Genomic DNA, 21303 nt, shown 5'->3' with positions numbered 1-21303 from the left:
TTACTACGGGAAGTGGTTTATACAACTTTTGCTGTATTTACTATCAATGTCAGAAACTATTACCTTTAGTAACCGAGCCTGAACCATGGCAAGCGAAGCAAGGCCACAAGGGGACACATTTCACAAATTTGCTGCGTGAAATATGTGTAAAAACACGACATAACCCCCCCAAACTTACTTTTTCTTGTCAACCTTTTTCATGTCTACCTTTTGACCCTGTCAACCTTTGTACCTGTCAACCTAATGGGAAAATGTGTTCTAAAGAACGATGAGCAGATTTGTAGGTGTAAGACACTGTGACAGGAGTTTGATGTGAGGACGGTGTGTAACACAGAACAAACATAAGGGCAGATGTATTAAGCCAGTCAGTTGTATTAAGCCAGTCAGCTCCTAACTGTCATTTTTCAAATCCGTAATGACTGGTTGGTGCGTTGTCATCTTGTGCTTATCACTTCTTTATCACTTCTCCAGGCTTAATACATCTTCCCCATAAACTGAAAAAATGGGACATATGGGTCTATTAATATAGTTCTGTTGATATAAATTGTTACTTTTCACTATACGTACATCAGTGTGATGCGATATATAGTGAATGCCAGTATTCATGCAATCACATATCTCCCAACTGTCCCAATTTTCGCAACGTGAATAGACGCATGCGCGCAGCGTCTGTTCATAGGATGCAGAGGGACTGGTGGCATGCCAGCAGGTCATAGAGCGCTGGCCATGCCCCCACAGTGAGGTAAATACATACCTCCCAACTTTGGCCTATCAGAAGGGGGCGTGGCCTCTCAGCAAGTGACACAATCACAAGCCACCCCCCCATTTTTGTCATTATGAGGGCATGAACAGCGCTCAGAGAGCTGCTGCTGATGCCCCCTGTCCCTCTCTGTTGGGGAATAGACGCTATGCGCATGCGCACAGCATCTATTCACCGCTGCTCTGCTCAGAGCAGTGAGTGACAGGGGGGATCTCCCAACTGCTCCCCCACCCGCGGGACACTGCGACCCGTGGGTGGGACAGCGGGACAGACCATAAAAAACGGGACTGTCCCGCCAAAATCGGGACAGTTGGGAGGTATGTAAATGGGAGGCATGGCAGGCGGTCGCTGCATTCCCACGAAGCCACGTCCCCTTTTACCGAAGCCACTCATCTTTTTTGGGCAGATGCTGGTTTGACACGCAGAGGAGTCCCGCTCCTCGTGAACTAAAAGTTGGGAGGTATGCAATCACTAATGTTTTTCAACTGTGCATTTGTTGATGTCACAAAAAAGTCACACAGTCAAACAATGAGTGCGTACAAAGTAGCAGAATCTACTGAGACGCATGGTGGCTCCTCTGCTTCACTGCACCCTCCCCCCAGTGTCTGCAATGCTGCCGATCACTGCATAGATGAAAATATAAATTAGCCCCCTCAGCCCCCTACCGCGATGTTCCAGATCTTCCAATGGTGTTGTTCTGATGTTTCAATGAAAGTTACGTGTTTAATAAATTGCACTCACCGTACTACAGTATGGTGATGTGTTTCAGCCACGGAGCAGGGGGTACCGCTGGAGAAGTAATTAACTTCATGGAAACCCGCTCTTTGAATAGCACTAAACAGAGAAAAGCCTTGTAAATAAGGCTTTTCTCTCCTCTGTGAATAGACACCTCAGTCTGTACACCAGAGAAGGGCTTGTAGCGATTTGTGCATAAAGTTGCAGACGCAGATGCCTCAACGTCTGACTCAGATCAGGCCTTTAGAGAGGCCCGTAGGCTGCCCTGCACTGCGAATTGACTGCTGGGCAGACGTGCACAAGTTCTGCCTAATACTATTATTGGGAGGAAGTTGCAGTGTTGCAGAAAAGCACATTATTAGACGCAGTTCAGCAGGTGTAACAAACATTCAGACACACAGACATGAAAAGATGTCGCCTTACTCATGATTTATTTAAAATAAAAAAGGCATACACTGCTCCTATGTAGTAAATAGAGCAATGTTGGATGAATGGTCCAGTGAAGAGAGCAGGGTGGGCCCCACTGCCTGATGGACCTGCCCCTTACCTGTGTGTGCCGGACAGATAGAGGAGCACATGCCACCTATCAGCGCAGATGATCCCTGTCACATACTGCCTCTAATTAACAGACAGCTGCACATTATTCTGATTCACTGCTGGCTGTGAATTAAATACACCCACAACCAGTGTAACTGGCGCTGTCAGAGTCTGCCTGACCGAGTGCCAAACTGAGGAAAGCACAACCTGTCAGTCCGCTGTGTTCCTGCCCCCACCAAGGTACATACCCCCTGTTCTCCGCACTGCAGGGGACATTGTGCTTATACCCCTGTCACCCTCTCCCTATCAAGTTCTTCTTTACAAAAACATACCGACTACTATTTTTTCTAATGCAATTTTTAATTGTTTCAACTCTGCTTATCATTTGGAAAACATATTCCATACAGTATTTATTTTTTCGAAATATACAGTAGTATTAATATGTGATTCTATGTTGTAGGCATCTGGATCATTTACTGAACATTCAAAGTAGACTTGATCCAGACTCTGAAGCCCTTCCTTGGCAGAGCAGATGTCAGAGCTCGGAACCACAGAGCTCATTGTGCGTACACCGTCCTGTCTTAACGAAAAGGTGAACTACCCTGATTCCGTATTCCTCAATGCGGCCAAAATCTTCCAGGGCATTCACCGGAAGAAACCTCCAGATACCATCCTGGTGAACTATGGCAGTGACCTTGAGGAGCCCTTACCAGACTTTAAGGATGAACGATCGCAACGCTGGTGTTATGACCTGGCTTTCAGTGCTCTGAAATGTAAGTGTAACAAGCAATTGCCAGATTGTTAATGTCTGAACTTATTTCTCTGCATTTTCTGGCTGTGTAACGGAGGTTTCATGTTATAGAAATATAGTTACAACTGAACAGTAGATCAATGACATAGCCGGAAGTGACTGGACCGCATAGTCCCCGTATCTAGATATAAGAGGTCCCTACTCTTCCAAGCAACATTGGTAAATTAAGTCCATGCTGAGCATTTACTCTGAACCAGATACCTAAAATCACTAATTATATAACAGTTTAACATTGTAATGGCCACTTAATAACTATACCATATGGAGTGGATGTGACGATGCATCGAGTTAGTTGCCCCACTAGTAGCAGAACCCAGGGCCGTAACTACGTGTGTGCCAAGGGGGCTTGGCACACAGCGCAGTTGCCCTGGGGGCGCACGGCCAGCGGCATGTAATGAGTCAAATTGACTCATTACATGCCGCCTCTGAACTGCGCCGTGCGCCGCGCTGGAGGAGAGAAGACAGTCACAGGAGCGCCGGGCAGCGGAGGAGGAGGGAGGGGGAGCAGAGAGCCGCAGCAGCGCTATTTGATTGGTAGTAAGCGCTGCTGCAGCATCCCCCTCTCCTTCTGTATTGGCTGCCTGGCGCTGCTGTGGATGCATCCCAGCATCCACAGCAGCGCCGGGCAGCCAATACAGAAGGAGAGGGGGATGCTGCAGCAGCGCTTACTACCAATCAAATAGCGCTGCTGCGGCTCTCTGCTCCCCCTCCCTCCTCCTCCTTCTCAACTGACTTTACACGACTGCACCGAGAGGGAGATGCACGAGGAGCCTGTCAGCGGGGAGAAGGTAAGTATATCCCCCTCTCTCTCTCTCTCTCTCTCTCTCTCTCCTGCAATGTGTAAAAAGGGGTCCCGTCTGCCGCAATGTGTAAAAAGGGGTCCCGTCTGCCGCAATGTGTAAAAAGGGGTCCCGGCTGCCGCAATGTGTAAAAAGGGGGACTGGCTGCCGCAATGCGTAAAAAGGGGGTCTGGCTGCCGCAATGCGTAAAAAGGGGGACTGGCTGCCGCAATGCGTAAAAAGGGGGACTGGCTGCCGCAATGCGTAAAAAGGGGTCCCGGCTGCCGCAATGCGTAAAAAGGGGTCCCATCTGCCGCAATGCGTAAAAAGGGGTCCCATCTGCCGCAATGTGTAAAAAGGGGGACTGGCTGCCGCAATGCGTAAAAAGGGGTCCCGGCTGCCGCAATGTGTAAAAAGGGGGACTGGCTGCCGCAATGCGTAAAAAGGGGTCCCGGCTGCCGCAATGCGTAAAAAGGGGTCCCATCTGCCGCAATGCGTAAAAAGGGGGATGCTGTCTGCTGTAATATGTAAAAGGGGCTCTACCTGGTGTAGTGGTGCTACTGTGCAGCGTAATTTGAATAATGGAGACTACTGTGCACCATAGTATGAATTGCTATTATTTTGTTGCCACGCCCCTTCCCATGAAGCCACGCCCCTATATATTTTGCGCGCGTCTACGGCGCGCACTGCGCCTGTCTTGTACGGGGGGGGGGCGCCAATGTCAGTTCTTGCACACAGCGCTAAAATGCCTAGTTACGGCACTGCCAGAACCCATAACATACCTTTATTCTGAACCTGCACAGATGCACCTAGTTTCCCATTGTGGTTTATCAGGGCACGATGGTGGCATTTGCAGAGGTGCCAAAGTTTGTGCGGCTAGAGGGAAGAAGCTGCTTAGAGTCAGGGTGCTCCTGGTAAAGTGCAAATCACTCACCACTTCCCATAGTTTTGTTAATATATTCCATATGCAGAGTGAGACTATTATAACGATGGAAAGAGGTGAATAGGGCACATTTTTAGGGATATCCTCACCATGTGGATGAGCACATGGCTGGGTTCACTTCTCAAAAGGACTCAGCTTAGCATCAGCTCAGAAATATCAGAAAAGCCTTTGGACCCAAAGTGCCATATGTTCTAAAGACAAGTATAAGATGAAGAAAGAAGAGATAGAAGTAATAAGACGTTGGTGCTTAGGCAGATATGAGGACATGTTTCCCGTATCACCACACACCTAGGCCTGCAATTGTCTTTCTTGTTAGCATTCATACTACTCTTGTAGGTCTCAAGAAATCTTATTTCTTGGCCAGGCAGCAATATTTAATGTCACTTAGACAGCATAAGCAATTAGCAGGGGTTTATAGATCCACATAGACCCAGGTGTCACAGTAGCAGCAGGTCATGACAGCCTCTATACTGCAGCTGTATGTAATGTAATGCGCGGCTAGAGGAATAAATAAGAATTTACTTACCGATAATTCTATTTCTCGTAGTCCGTAGTGGATGCTGGGAACTCCGTAAGGACCATGGGGAATAGCGGCTCTGCAGGAGACTGGGCACAAAAGTAAAGTTTTAGTACTACCTGGTGTGCACTGGCTCCTCCCCCTATGACCCTCCTCCAAGCCTCAGTTAGGTACTGTGCCCGGACGAGCGTACACAATAAGGAAGGATTTATGAATCCCGGGTAAGACTCATACCAGCCACACCAATCACACCGTACAACCTGTGATCTGAACCCAGTTAACAGCATGATAACAGAGGAGCCTCTAGATAGATGGCTCACAACAATAACCCGATTTAGTTAACAATAACTATGTACAAGTATTGCAGACAATCCGCACTTGGGATGGGCGCCCAGCATCCACTACGGACTACGAGAAATAGAATTATCGGTAAGTAAATTCTTATTTTCTCTGACGTCCTAGTGGATGCTGGGAACTCCGTAAGGACCATGGGGATTATACCAAAGCTCCCAAACGGGCGGGAGAGTGCGGATGACTCTGCAGCACCGAATGAGAGAACTCCAGGTCCTCCTCAGCCAGGGTATCAAATTTGTAGAATTTAGCAAACGTGTTTTCCCCTGACCAAGTAGCTGCTCGGCAAAGTTGTAAAGCCGAGACCCCTCGGGCAGCCGCCCAAGATGAGCCCACCTTCCTTGTGGAATGGGCTTTTACAGATTTTGGCTGTGGCAGGCCTGCCACAGAATGTGCAAGCTGAATTGTATTACAAATCCAACGAGCAATAGTCTGCTTAGAAGCAGGAGCACCCAGCTTGTTGGGTGCATACAGGATAAACAGCGAGTCAGATTTTCTGACTCCAGCCGTCCTGGAAACATATATTTTCAAGGCCCTGACTACGTCCAACAACTTGGAGTCCTCCAAGTCACTAGTAGCCGCAGGTACCACAATAGGTTGGTTCAGATGAAACACTGAAACCACCTTAGGGAGAAAATGAGGACGAGTCCTCAATTCCGCCCTGTCTGAATGGAAGATCAGATAAGGGCTTTTACAGGATAAAGCCCGCCAATTCTGACACGCGCCTGGCCGAGGCCAGGGCCAACAACATGACCACTTTCCATGTGAGATATTTTAACTCCACAGATTCAAGTGGTTCAAACCAATGTGACTTTAGGAACCCCAAAACTACATTGAGATCCCAAGGTGCCACTGGAGGCACAAAAGGAGGCTGTATATGCAGTACCCCTTTTACAAACGTCTGAACTTCAGGAACTGAAGCTAGTTCTTTCTGGAAGAAAATTGACAGGGCCGAAATTTGAACCTTAATGGACCCCAATTTTAGGCCCATAGACACTCCTGTTTGCAGGAAATGCAGGAATCGACCTAGTTGAAATTCCTCCATCGGGGCCTTACTGGCCTCGCACCACGCAACATATTTTCGCCAAATGCGGTGATAATGCTTTGCGGTTACATCCTTCCTGGCTTGATCAGGGTAGGGATGACTTCATCCGGAATGCCTTTTTCCTTTAGGATCCGGCGTTCAACCGCCCTGCCGTCAAACGCAGCCGCGGTAAGTCTTGGAATAGACAGGGTCCTTGCTGGAGCAGGTCCCTTCTTAGAGGTAGAGGCCACGGGTCCTCCGTGAGCATCTCTTGAAGTTCCGGGTACCAAGTCCTTCTTGGCCAATCCGGAGCCACGAGTATAGTTCTTACTCCCCTCCGTCTTATAATTCTCAGTACTTTTGGTATGAGAGGAAGAGGAGGGAACACATACACTGACTGGTACACCCACGGTGTTACCAGAGCGTCCACAGCTATTGCCTGAGGGTCCCTTGACCTGGCGCAATACCTGTCCAATTTTTTGTTTAGGCGGGACGCCATCATGTCCACCTTTGGTTTTTCCCAACGGTTTACAATCATGTGGAAGACTTCTGGGTGAAGTCCCCACTCTCCCGGGTGGAGGTCGTGCCTGCTGAGGAAGTCTGCTTCCCAGTTGTCCACTCCCGGAATGAACACTGCTGACAATGCTATCACATGATTTTCCGCCCAGAAAATCCTTGCAGCTTCTGCCATTGCCCTCCTGCTTCTTGTGCCGCCCTGTCTGTTTACGTGGGCGACTGCCGTGATGTTGTCCGACTGGATCAGCACCGGCTGACCTTGAAGCAGAGGTCTTGCTTGGCTTAGGGCATTGTAAATGGCCCTTAGCTCCAAAATATTTATGTGAAGTGATGTCTCCAGGCTTGACCACAAGCCCTGGAAATTTCTTCCCTGTGTGACTGCTCCCCAGCCTCGCAGGCTGGCATCCGTGGTCACCAGGACCCAGTCCTGAATGCCGAATCTGCGGCCCTCTAGAAGATGAGCACTCTGCAACCACCACAGGAGAGACACCCTTGTCTTTGGTGACAGGGTTATCCGCTGATGCATCTGAAGATGCGATCCGGACCATTTGTCCAGCAGGTCCCACTGGAAAGTTCTTGCGTGGAATCTGCCGAATGGAATTGCTTCGTAGGAAGCCACCATTTTTCCCAGGACCCTTGTGCACTGATGCACTGACACTTGGCCTGGTTTTAGGAGGTTTCTGACTAGTTCGGATAACTCCCTGGCTTTCTCCTCCGGGAGAAACACCTTTTTCTGGACTGTGTCCAGGATCATCCCTAGGAATAGAAGACGTGTCGTCGGGATCAGCTGCGATTTTGGAATATTGAGAATCCAACCGTGCTGCCGCAACACTACTTGAGATAGTGCTACCCCGACTACCAACTGTTCCCTGGATCTTGCCCTTATCAGGAGATCGTCCAAGTAAGGGATAACTAAAACTCCCTTCCTTCGAAGGAGTATCATCATTTCGGCCATTACTTTGGTAAAGACCCGGGGTGCCGTGGACAAACCAAACGGCAGCGTCTGAAACTGATAGTGACAGATCTGTACCACAAACCTAAGGTACCCTTGGTGAGAAGGGTAAATTGGGACATGGAGATAAGCATCCTTGATGTCCAGAGACACCATATAATCCCCTTCTTCCAGGTTCGCAATCACCGCTCTGAGTGACTCCATCTTGAATTTGAACCTTTGTATGTAAGTGTTCAAGGATTTCAGATTTAAAATAAGTCTCACCGAGCCGTCCGGCTTCGGTACCACAAACAGCGTGGAATAATACCCCTTTCCCTGTTGTAGGAGGGGTACCTTGATTATCACCTGCTGGGAATACAGCTTGTGAATGGCTTCTGCTGCAGCCTTTTTCCTCTCCCTCTGCCACGGGGTAGAAATGAGGAGTCTTTTGCCCGCTTGCCCTTATGGGGCCTAAAGGACTGCGCCTGATAATACGGCGTCTTCTTATGTTGAGAGGCTACCTGGGGTAAAAATGTGGATTTCCCAGCCGTTGCCGTGGCCACCAGGTCTGTTAGACCTACCCCAAATAACTCCTCCCTTTTATAAGGCGATACTTCCATATGCCTTTTGGAATCAACATCACCTGACCACTGTCTTGTCCATAACCCTCTTCTGGCAGAAATGGACAGCGCACTTACTCTTGATGCCAGTCGGCAAATATCCCTCTGTGCATCACGCATATATAGAAATGCATCTTTTAAATGCTCTATAGTCAGTAATATACTGTCCCTATCTAGGGTATCAATATTGTCAGTCAGGGAATCCGACCAAGCCACCCCAGAGGGAGAGTATGCCAGCACACACCTGAGCGCTATATATATACAGGGATAACCTTATAGAAGTGTTTTTCCCCTTATAGCTGCTGTTTTATTAATACTGCGCCTAATTAGTGCCCCCCTCTCTTTTTTAACCCCTTTCTGTAGTGTAGTAACTGCAGGGGAGAGCCAGGGAGCTTCCCTCCAACGATTTTCCGGACCTCTTCTTGCTTCTGGCTCTGTAAGGGGGCCGGCGGCGCGGCTCTGGGACCGGACTCCGAGGCTGGGCCTGTGTTCGGTCCCTCTGGAGCTAATGGTGTCCAGTAGCCAAGAAGCCCAAGCTGGCTGCAAGCAGGCAGGTTCGCTTCTTCTCCCCTTAGTCCCTCGATGCAGTGAGCCTGTTGCCAGCAGGTCTCACTGAAAATAAAAAACCTAAAACTAAACTTTCACTAAGAAGCTCAGGAGAGCCCCTAGTGTGCAGTGCACCCTTCTCGGCCGGGCACAAAAATCTAACTGAGGCTTGGAGGAGGGTCATAGGGGGAGGAGCCAGTGCACACCAGGTAGTCCTAAAGCTTTACTTTTGTGCCCAGTCTCCTGCGGAGCCGCTATTCCCCATGGTCCTTACGGAGTTCCCAGCATCCACTAGGACGTCAGAGAAATCTATTGTCTCTCAGCAGACATTGCAAGAGCCTAAGTATTACTGTTCTGTGACTGTAGCCCAGATATAACAGCCTCAATTTGCAAGCACCGGCACACAATCAGGGGCCGGGAGGCTGGGGGCAAGGAGCCCTGGCATTTCTGTGGGAAAGAAATCTGTAATGGATCAATATCTGAAATATTCAGAAATCCAAAAATGTTTGAGCGTGACTGAGATAGTGACACCCGTGCTGTCTGATGGTACACAAACTTTACTTCATATCCCATCTCCAAGATATCTCATTATGGTATACAAACTACAGAAAGATGCAAAATACATCTGTTCACAAGCATTTAGGATACGGGAGACTCGGTATCCGGTCAGCATACCGGCGTTCTGGATGCCAGCAGTTGGGAGACCGACGCCGGAATCCCAACACTGGCTCAACACTAGTCAGAAGACTGGCGCCGGAATTCCCACTGTTGTCATCCCGATAGTAAGTATGCCGGGGCGAGTTAGAGTCAGGCTGCGGGGGGTTAGCTTTAGGCTGTGGCGGGAGGGTTAGGGTTAGGCTGCGGAAGGGGAGGTTAGGGTTAGGGTGCTGGGGAGGATTAGGGTTAGGCTGTGGAAGGGGAGGTTAGGGTCAGGCTGCGGGGGGTTAGTTTTAGGCTGCGAGGGGAGGGTTAGGCTGCGGGAGGGGAGGTTAGGGTTAAGCTGTAGGGAGGGAGGGTTAGATTTAGGCACTAAGAAGGGGGGCTTAGGTACTAAGGGGGGGGGGTTAGGCTGCGGTGAAGGAGGGTTAGGGTTAGAAACCACTGGGGAGGCTTAGGGTTAGGCTGCGGGAGGTAGGGGAGTGTTAGTGTCAGGCTGCAGAATGGGTGGGTTAGGGGGGTAGTGGTTAAGGCTAGACTGCTTACCTACTAGGTGTCTAGATCCAGCAGTATTCTGACCACCGGCATCCCAAGCGCCGATATCCCGAAACCATCCCGGGAGACTTAACCTATGGAAATATATATGTATGTGTAATGTGTGTGTGTGTGTGTGTGTGTGTGTACACATGTGTCCTTTACCGCCATTGCCGCAATGCGTACGCATCATGGTAGGTGACTTGCAACTCTCCTGGGGGCGTGCCTACACTCACACCAGCGTACACAGCCTAGAGTAGCATAGTGGTGCAAAAACCATAAAGGGCATATACATATATTTATATAAAGAAAGAATGAGAGAGAGAGAGAGAGAGAGAGATTAATAAAAACAGCATCAAGAGACTTAGACAGTGTAACCCACAGCTGGATACCAGAACACAGACAGCCTCCTCTGGAATATAGCTGTACAAAAACGGTTCAGCGCATCCCTAGCTTGTAAAATATTGTACTATCAAACTGTATTTGTGGTTTGTAATACAGTTTGATAGTACAATATTTTACAAGCTAGGGATGCGCTGAACCATTTTTGTACAACTATATTCTCGTTTAGTGGGGTTCTTGTAGTACACCCACCATTAGTTCACCAGCAGCAACCAAGCCTGTTAGGTTGCACCAACTAATTAGCGCAGTTCTTCCACACATATTAGCCTCCTCTGGAAAACTGCACTCACTCCTCTCAGGTTCCTTCCAATACAGAGGCTGATGTAGATTTGACCACTAGTCGGCCCTAATTAGACCCATAATATTATTATTATTATTATTACTACCAGTTATTTATATAGCGCACACATATTCCACAGCGCTTTACAGAGAATATTTGGCCATTCACATCAGTCTCTGCCCCATGGAGCTTATAATCTATTTTTCCACGTGATACGGCAACCAGAAGTGCTAAGCCGCCGCAACCGGAAGCGCACGCACAGAAACAAAATCTCGGAGATCAGCCGCGGGACGTGAAGACCACAGCATAGTAAGGTACTGTTAGGAACAGCTTGCGGACATCCCAGGGGGCGTTTAAGGAATCCAGAAATACATTGCTTTACCAATAAATTCCGGACACCAACCACATTTGCACCAAAAGAGCTGTTAACATTACTGGTATTACTGATATTACTAACCATTTTTTATTCCTTACAGCGCTCCATTATATCTATTTTTATCCATCTTAATCAGAGCCGGCCATAGGCATAGGCAAACTAGGCAATTGCCTAGGGCATTTGATATGCCTAGGGGCATCAGCAGCTTCTGCTGATTAAAATGATATGCGGCATGCCTATATTCTGTGGGTAGCATTTCATATGCAGATACAGCCACAGTCTCACACAGTATATAGGCATGCTGCATATCATTTTAATCAGCAGAAGCTGCTTGTGCATCCTCACCACATTCCAATGCAAATAAGATGCATTTTTATAAAAAAAAAGGTGCCCAACATTAGCATTGAGGCAAGATTTATGAGGACACATCTGTATCTAAGCAGAGGTCACAGTGTTAGTGGCAGTGTGAGTGCTGTGTGCATGTGAGTGGGTTGGTTGTGCAGTAGTGTTCGAAATATGTGTAAGGACCATTATGTGTGTCATGTAAAAATGCATTAATAATGTGCAACATATGTGTAGGGGGCACTATGTGTGTCATTATGTGTATAAGGGCATTAATAATGTGCAGCATATGTGTAACAGGGTACTACTGTATGTGTGTCATTATGTGTATAGGGGCACTAAAAATGTGCAGCAAATGTGTAGGGGGCACTATGTGTGTCATTATGTGTATAAGGGCATTAATAATGTGCGGCATATGTGTAAGGGACATTTCGTGTAAAAGGGCATTAATAAAGGTTGTCATAATGTGTAAGGCACATTATGTTTATAAGGACATTAATAATGTGTCTCATGTGTAAGGTGCATTACTGTGTGGTATTATGTGTATAAATGCATTACTAATGTGTGGCATTATGTGTATAAGGTGCTCTACTATGTGGCGTTGCGTATAGAAAGGACACTACTGTGTCATCTAATGTGAATAAAGAGCAATATGGTGTGGTGTAATGTGAATGAGCAATTCAGTGTGATGTAATGTGAATAAGGGGCTCTACTGTGAGGAGTAACGTTTAAGGTAAAGTGATACTACTGTGGGATGTAATATGAATTATGGACACTATCACATGATCAAATGTGAATAAAGTTGCAGTATTGTGTGGCGTAATTGGAATTGGGGTTACTATTGTGTGGCCATGCCTCTTGCCAGCAAAAACACACCCCTTTTTGGGCTGTGCGCCAAATGTGCGAACTGTACCTATTTAAAATATAGGGGGTACAAACACCAAAATAAGGACTGCTATGGGTGAGGGGTGATGGTGCTGGGAAAGAGGTGCAAGGTCAGAGGCGGAACCAGCGGTGGTGCTAGGGGGCACCAGACAAAATTTTGCCTAGGGCATCATATTGGTTAGGGCCAGCTCTGATCTTCATTTTAAACAGTTGGAGCAGCTTACAGAAACAGGTGCAATTGGGAATCTTTTATATTTTTTAATCTATTTTTCCTACCACATGTACATGCACACACATTCCTGCTAGAGTTAATTTTGTTGGAGTCAATAAACTTTGCACTATGGCCCTCATTCCGAGTTGTTCGCTCGCTAGCTGCTTTTAGCAGCAGTGCAAACGCTAAGCCGCCGCCCTCTGGGAGTGTATTTTAGCTTAGCAGAAGTGCGAACGAAAGATTAACAGAACTGCACAGGAAAAATGTCATGCCGTTTCTGAGTAGCTCCAGACCTACTCCTATCTTGCGATGACTGCAGTCTGTTTAGTTCCTGGTTTGACATCACAAACACGCCCTGCGTTCGGCCAGCCACTCCCCCGTTTCACCAGCCACTCCTGCTTTTTTACCGGGCACGCCTGCGTTTTTTTAGCACACTCCCTGAAAACGGCCAGTTTCCGCCCAGAAACACCCACTTCCTGTCAATCACACTAGGATCACTCGAGCAATGAAAAAACATTGCTCGACCTTCTGTAAATCTACAAAGTTTTGTGTGAAAGTACCGCATGCGCATTTTTGCAGTTTTTTAACTTAATCGCTGCACTGCGAAAATCGGCAGCGAGCGATCAACTCGGAATGACCCCCTATATTTGGATTTTTTTTTGTATTGCATACACGGAAACAAAAGCGTATTTTTCTTACGTCCTTGGGGATACTGGGAATCCATTTAGTATCATGGGGTAAAGACGGGTCCACTAGGAGCCTTGGGCACTTTAAGAATTTGATAGTGTGCGCTGGCTCCTACCTCTATGCCCCTCCTACCAGACTCAGTTTAGAAAATGTGTTCCGGAGGAGCCGGTCACGTCGCTGGAAGCTCCTTCAGAGTGTTCCACATTTATTTTTATCTGTTTGTTATTTTCAGGCAGGACTGGATGGCACCAACCTGCCTGCTTCGTGGGACTTAGGGGGGGGGGGGGCAACCTCCTGAAGGGTTAATGGTCCAATTCCCAGCTGACAGGACACTAGCTCCTGAGGGAACTATTTGCAAGCCCCACCACAGCGAGCGTACATTCCCGCAGCATGCCTCCACCCCTAACAGAGCCAGAAGATAGAAGAGTGGTGAGTACCCGGTTAGCAGGTCGCCGGCCACTATGGCGGCATGAGGGTACGGAGACGCACGGCTTCTACATGGGACAGCTGGGTCTCCAGGCTCAGTACACAGTGCAGGCGCACAGCTTCTGAGGGAGCAAACTGAGTCTCAGTACACTATATGTGTACACAATACCCAGACTAGCATTACAGACTTAAAAGGGGGCTGACTCCGTTTTAGGCACAAAATTACTTCAGCCAGTATAAAAAATGCAGTGGACACAGACGCTGATTGACATGGACGCACAGCTTCTCCGGAGAGACTCCAGATTACCTCAGCGGTACCAGGGGGTCATAGCAGGGGGGGAGCGCTTACTAGTGTACTAAGTCCCCAATCTGGGTACTTAGTCTGCGACCCGGCTAAACTTGGCATTAGAAGCAAGGGCGCTGTGTGCTGGCTCCATACTATCTCTGTCTCCATGAAAGGGCTCTCTGTGGGTTAATTGTGCATTTAACCTGTGTGTGCGTGTGTGTGCGTGTGTGTGTGTGTGTGTGTGTGTGCTGTCACAGTATGTCAGACAAAGAGTGTGTTTCATGTAAGGCACAGTGTTCCTCTTCTCCAGGGGGTTCACTGCACTGCACTCAGTGCAGTGTACCTTCCGAGGCTAGAGTGGCAGAGCCACATATCTTCCTTCTGCAGCTCCCCCAGCCAGGAAGGCCTACTCAGGACCTAATCTGCAGTCCTTTCGGACTGCAAAACCAGAGGTTCTTCTACAGCCACAAGAAGTGCTAGAGGTAAACCACGCAAACCAGCAACTGCCGGTTCACAGGAACAGAGCTCAAGCTCTACTACCTCAAAGCCTTCAGCATGACGGTGGACCGCGATGCCTGGCGGGTGGGATCCCGACTAAAAATTTTCAGTCACATCTGGACAGGTTTGTGCCAGGATCCCTGTGTCGTAGATCTTATTTCCCAGGGCTACAGACTGGAGTGTCAGAAGATCCCAACTCCAAGATTTTTCAAATCAGACTTACCAGTTTCACAATAGGCTAGTATAACCTTACAGGAAGCCATTAAAAACTGGTATAGACTCAGGTCATTGTTCCAGTTCCACCTCATCTACAAAACAAGGGATATTATTCAATATTGATTTATGGAATCATATTTCTGAATATTAATATTTAATATATCATATATGGTATTTAATATATGGATATATTTTAATTAATATGCGTTATCATATATATCTGCAAATATATTATGTCAGGCTTACAAACTGATAAATAGATGCAGTCCATATATATATGACTTATTAATTTATGAAGTTAAGATTCCTTAAAGAGAGTTCAAGCTTGAATATTACCGCTCTTTTTATATGATTATTTATTTACAGGCAGATCAAATCGTACAGAATAAATCATAAATAAATAAATAAATATTATTCCAACTTGTTTGTAGTACCAAAACCGGACGGTTCGGTAAGACCAATTTTGAACCTCAAGTCGTTGAACCCGTACTTGCGAGTGTTCAAATTTGAGATGGAGTCTCTGAGAGCGGTGATCTCAGGTCTGGAGGAGGGGGAATTCTTAGTGTCTTTGGATATCAAGGATGCGTACCTTCACATTCCGATCTGGCTACCTCATCAGGCTTATGTACGGTTAGCACTGCAGGACTGTCACTACCAGTTCCAGGCCCTGCCATTTGGTCTCTCCACGGCACCAAGAGTGTTCACCAAAGTTATGGCAGAGATGATGTTTCTACTCTACTCAAACTGGGAGTGAACATAATTCCGTACCTGGACGATCTTCTGATAAAGGCACCGTCCAGGGAGCGGTTGTTGGACAGCATTGGCCTCTCAACCAGACTACTCCTGGATCACGGGTGGATTCTGAACTTACCAAAATCTCACCTGGAACCGACGCAGAGGCTTCCTTTCCTGGGAATGATACTGGACACAGAGTCTCAGAGAATGTTCCTCCCCTTGGAGAAGGCTATGGTAATCCAGTCGATGGTTCGGGCTGTCCTGAAGCCGACCAGGATCTCGGTGCATCTGTGCATTCGCCTTCTGGGGAAAATGGTGGCCTATTACGAGGCACTTCAGTATGAAAGGTTTCATGTGAGACCCTTTCTGCTGGATCTGTTGGACAAATTGTCCGGATCGCATCTTCACAGAGGATCTGTCTGTCACCAAGAGCCAGAATCTCCCTTCTGTGGTGGTTACAGACTTCTCACCTCGTCGAGGTTCGACGGTTTGGTATTCAGAATTGGATTCTGCTAACCACAGACGCAAGCCTCAAAGGTTGGGGAGCAGTCACCCAGGGGGTGCAGTTTCAAGGAAGATGGTCAGGTCGGGAAGTCGTCCGTCCAATAAACATCTTGGAACTCAGGGCTACAACGCCCTTCTGCAGGCCTCATCTCTACTTTGGAATCAGGCCATTCAAGTCCAGTCGGGCAATTTAACTGCGGTAACGTACATAAACCGACAGGACGGAACGAGAAACAGAGCAGCAATGTCAGAGGTGTAAAAAATTCACCTCTGGGTGGAAATACACGCCGTGGCATTGTCGGCGGTCTTCATTTAGGGAGTAGAAAACTGGGAAGGAGACTTCCTCAGCAGACACGACCTGCACCCGGGGGAGTGGGGCCTCCACCTGGAGGTGTTCCGGTGGTTGACACGTCGGAGGGGATATCCACAGATCGACATTATGGCCTCTCAACTCAACAAGAAGCTCAAGCGGTATTGTTCCAGGTCGAGAGACCCACAAGCAGCGGCGGTAGACGCTCTGACAACTCCGTGGGTCTACCAGCTGGTGTACGTGCTTCCTCCACTTCCTCTGATCCCAAGAATTCTAAAGAGGATAAAAAGGGAAAAGGTTCATGCAATCCTCATTGCTCCGTACTGGCCTCGAAGGGCCTGGTACGCGGATCTTCTCGAGATGCTGATTGAAGACCCGTGGTGTCTACCTCTTCGCGAGGATCTTCTGCAACAGGGCCCGTTCATCTATAAAGACTTACCGCGGCTTCGTTTAACGGCATGGAAATTGAATGGCTGATTCTAGCCAGGAGAGGGATTCCTGACAAGGTCATCTCAACTATGATCCAAGCCAGGAAGGGGATAATATCTAAACATTACCACCGTATATGGAAGAAGTATGTCTCTTGGTGTGAGAGCAGACAATATTCTGCAGTGGAATTTCATCTGGGTCATCTCCTGCTTTTTCTGCAGTCGGGAGTGGATGTGGGCCTATGCCTAGGCTCCATTAAAGTCCATATTTTGGCCTTGTTGATTTACTTTCAGAAACAATTGGCTTCTCTCCCTAAGGTCCAGACATTCTTGAAAGGTGTTCTGCACATCCAGCCTCCCTCTGTGCCTCCCACGGCACCTTGGGATCTCAATTTGGTGTTGTAGTTCCTCCAATCGGACTGATTTGAACTGTTACAAGAGGTTGACGTAAAGTACCTTACGTGGAAGACCGTCACACTGTTGGCCTTGACTTCAGCAAGACGTGTGTCGGAGCTAGGGGCGTTGTCTCACAAGATCCCTTACTTAATTTTCCATGAGGACAGAGCTGCACTCAGAACTCGTCAGCAATTTCTTCCTAAGGTTGTGTCCGCGTTTCACATCAACCAACCTATTGTGGTTCCGGGTGTTACGGACACCTCTGCTACTTCAAAGTCTTTGGATGTTGTAAGGGCTTTGAAGGTGTACCTAAAGAGGACACAGGAAATCCGACTCGCTGTTCGTTCTCTATGATCCCAATAAAATTTGGTGTCCTGCTTCAAAGCAGTCTATTGCACGCTGGATCAGGCTCACTATCCAGCATGCCTATTCCACGGCAGGATTGCCGGTTCCTAAATCTGTACAGGCCCACTCTACTAGTTCATTGGGTATATGCAATTGCGGTCGAATTGCCGCAAATGTAAAAAAACTGGGCATTTTCAATACACAAAAAAAAAATTCGACAATGCAATACAGTACTTTTCAACAAAAAAAGGACGTTTCAGATTCGACTTTTTGAAATTCGACAGTTGTCAAATTCGACATGTCTGCAATGGTAAAAATGCGGCTTTTCGACAAAAGTATATTCAATTGAAGAATGTCGATTCGACAACAGTGCTTTTCGACAATAATTTCGTCAATTTCATTCCGCCTCACTTTGCTGGCGGAATCTAATAAAAAAATTTAAAAACATGTTTTTTTGTGTGTTTTTTTATTGCTAATAGCATATCTATTTATATTAGAAGGGATTATGTACTTGGTTTGTCTATTAGGAGACACAAGTATTATATATTTTTTTAAAGAATATATATTTTTTTAAACTGACAAAAATAATATGGAGAGATCAGAGCATGGTTTTCAGTGGGAAAGGGTGGGAATGGGTTAAAATCAAGAAAAAACAATGCGTGGGGTCCCCCTTCCTAAGCATAACCAGCCTCGGGCTCTTTGAGCCGGTCCTGGTTGTAAAAATACGGGGGGGGGGGGGAAATTACAGGGGATCCCCCGTATTTTCACAACCAGCACCGGGCTCTGCGTCCGGTCCTGGTGCCAAAAATATGGGGGACAAAGAGCATAGGGGTCCCCCGTATTTTTAACACCAGCACCGGGCTCCACTAGTCAGAGAGATAATGCCACAGCTGGGGGACACTTTTATATCGGTCCCTACGGCCCTGGCATTAAATCACTAACTAGTCACCCCTGGCCGGGGTACCCTGGAGGAGTGGGGACCCCTTAAATCAAGGGGTCCCCCCCTCCAGCCACCCAAGGGCCAGGGGTGAAGCCAGAGGCTGTCCCCCCCATCCAAGGGCTGCGGATGGGGGGCTGATAGCCAAGTGACAAAAAAAAGAGTATTGTTTTTTGTAGCAGAACTACAAGTCCCAGTAAGCCTCCCCCGCAAGCTGGTACTTGGAGAACCACAAGTACCAGCATGCGGGGGGGGGAAACGGGCCCGCTGGTACCTGTATTTCTACTACAAAAAAAATACCTAAATAAAAACAGTACACAGACACCGTGAAAGTAAAACTTTATTACATACATGCCGACACACACATACTTACCTATGTTGACACGAGGTTCGGTCCACTTCTCCAAGTAGAATCCACGGTGTACCTGAAAATAAAATGATACTCACCAAAATCCAGTATAGATCGGTCCTCTTCTGTTTTGTAATCCACGTACTTGGCAAAAAAACAAACCGCATTTACCCGGACCACGCACTGAAAGGGGTCCCATGTTTACACATGGGACCCCTTTCCCCGAATGCCGGAGCCCCCTGTGACTCCTGTCACAGAGGGTCCCTTCAGCCAATCAGGGAGCGCCACGTCGTGGCACTTTCCTGATTGCCTTTGCGCGTCTGAGCTGTCAGACGGCACATCGCACAGCCGCCCCATTGTCTTCAATGGTGGGAACTTTGCGGTCAGCGGTGAGGTCACTCGCGGTCAGCGGCTGACCGCGGGTAACCTCACCGCTGACCGCAAAGTTCCCACCATTGAAGATAATGGAGCGGCTGCGCGATGTGCCGTCTGACAGCTCAGACGCGCACAGCCAATCAGGAGAGTGCCACGACTGGGTTTTTTAATAATTTTTGTGCCGTCCAAAAAGTCGAATCCAGGACGCACATATCCGTCAATTGGTCCGTTTTTTGACAGCGGGACCTGTCGAATCCGTTTTTTATTGAATATGTTGAATTCGGGTCCCGGCGGGAGGGTATGTGACTGTCGAATTGTGTCGAATTTAAAAACGGTTGAATTCCAGCCGGAATTCGACCGCAATTGCATATACCCACGTGTTCTTCCTGGGCGGTTGCCCGGGGTGTCTCGGCTTTACAGCTCTGCCATGCAGCTACTTGGTCAGGTTTGAACACGTTTGCAAAGTTTTACAAGTTCGACACTTTGGCCTCTGAGGACCTTCTGTTTTGGTCAACCAGGAACCTCATCACTCTCCCGCCCGGTTTGGGAGCTTTAGTACTTCCCCATGGTACTAAATGGATTCCCAGTATCGTCAAGGATGTAAGAGAAAATAGGATTTTAATTACCTACCGGTAAATCCTTTTCTTGTAGTTCATAGGGGATACTGGGCGCCTGCCCAGTGCTTCGTTCTTCCAGCACTGTTACTTAGTTAAGTATTCTGGTTGGTTCAGCTGTTGCTGTTCATGTTTCAAGTTTGGTTAGCATGGCTTTCCTATTGTTCTGTGTGTGCTGGTTCATAATCTCACCACTTTCCTTATCTATCCTTCTCTCAAATTATCTCCGTCTCCTCGGGCACAGTTTCCTAGACTGAGTCTGGTAGGAGGGGCATAGAGGGAGGAGCCAGCACACACTATCAAATTCTTAAAGTGCCCAAGACCCGTGGTACTAAATGGATTCCCAGTATCCCTTACGGACTACGAGAAAAGGATTTGCCAGTAGGTAATTAAAATCCTATTTTTTGCCCAAATGCAGAGATGCACTGTCACCATCTTAGCAAGCAGACCACCCCTAACTGCACGTTTTATTTGATACCATAATCATCATCATTATTGTACACTTACACAAGCTTTATCCTTGGTGCAAAATATGCCTCTGGGAACTATTACATTGAGATGTCCTCTGTAAACGTTGCCTAACTGAGAACGCCCCATTGCTGCCCAGTTCCCTGCCATTAGTCCTGAGTGAAGATGCGGCATGACACTGTAGTTGTACACACTTCATTCAGGAACATGCGCAGTGTGCAAAAATGCACACGATATTGTCCGCACACGGGCTTATGTGTAACTCTGCATCAGCACTCTACTGTGCACTGGACAGATAAAGTCCCGAATTTAATATTCTGTGAAATGCATACACCCACGCAAATTAGGTAATATAGACTATAGTTTTAAAGATGCAAACATTTAAAAAGGTATAGCCAGGTTTGAGTTGCACTTTACATTTTTGCCACTTTAAATGTACAGGCTACATTGCGCCGAGGGGTGTGCTGGGCCATAGGGCTGGGTAGCATCTGCCCACCAGAACAGTAGAACTGAGTTGCTGGGGAGGCCCGACAGCTGCCTGCAGCCATACACTGCATACACATGCCTGGTGGCCAGGAGACAGAAAGGGGATGCTCCTTAGCCACTCCATTTGTGTTACAAGTATATTGAGGAGCCAATCAGCAGCATCTTCTGTCAACTCCTGGCTAATTTGTGTTACTGATATCCCTTTGGCAGGGGCTGCAAGCTTAAATGTATTGATCAATATATGAACTAAACCCCATCATTTATTATGGTCAGTTATTATGTTGAGTGCAGAGCCTCTATGATTTGTATTTATACAATGTGATCAAATACCATATTGCACCCCAAATCTTGGAACGGTGAGTGCAGTGGACTAATATATATATATATATATATATATATATATATATATATATATATATCCTGTATCACAAAGTGCTGCTTTCATTAACCTTTGAGGGCACCACAGAGCACTGAAAAGCGTTAAGG

At 47.4% G+C, this 21303-nt stretch overlaps 1 protein-coding gene across 2 annotated transcripts in view; it reads left to right on the top strand.

Annotated features, from left to right (window-relative positions):
• NSUN7 (NOP2/Sun RNA methyltransferase family member 7) overlaps positions 1 to 21303 on the top strand; it is a 421001-nt gene that overhangs the window by 48356 nt on the left and 351342 nt on the right. For both annotated transcript variants that reach the window (XM_063921030.1, XM_063921029.1), the window contains exon 2: positions 2493 to 2805. In XM_063921030.1, the coding sequence (XP_063777100.1) occupies positions 2565 to 2805 (241 nt within the window). In that variant the 5' untranslated portion in view covers positions 2493 to 2564. The remainder of the gene's footprint in view (positions 1 to 2492; positions 2806 to 21303) is intronic.

The sequence above is a fragment of the Pseudophryne corroboree genome, chromosome 1 (assembly GCF_028390025.1).
Source record: "Pseudophryne corroboree isolate aPseCor3 chromosome 1, aPseCor3.hap2, whole genome shotgun sequence".
Taxonomy (NCBI): domain Eukaryota; kingdom Metazoa; phylum Chordata; class Amphibia; order Anura; family Myobatrachidae; genus Pseudophryne; species Pseudophryne corroboree.
Note: the sequence above shows the minus strand (reverse complement) of the source record. Positions and strands in the feature narration are given on the sequence as shown.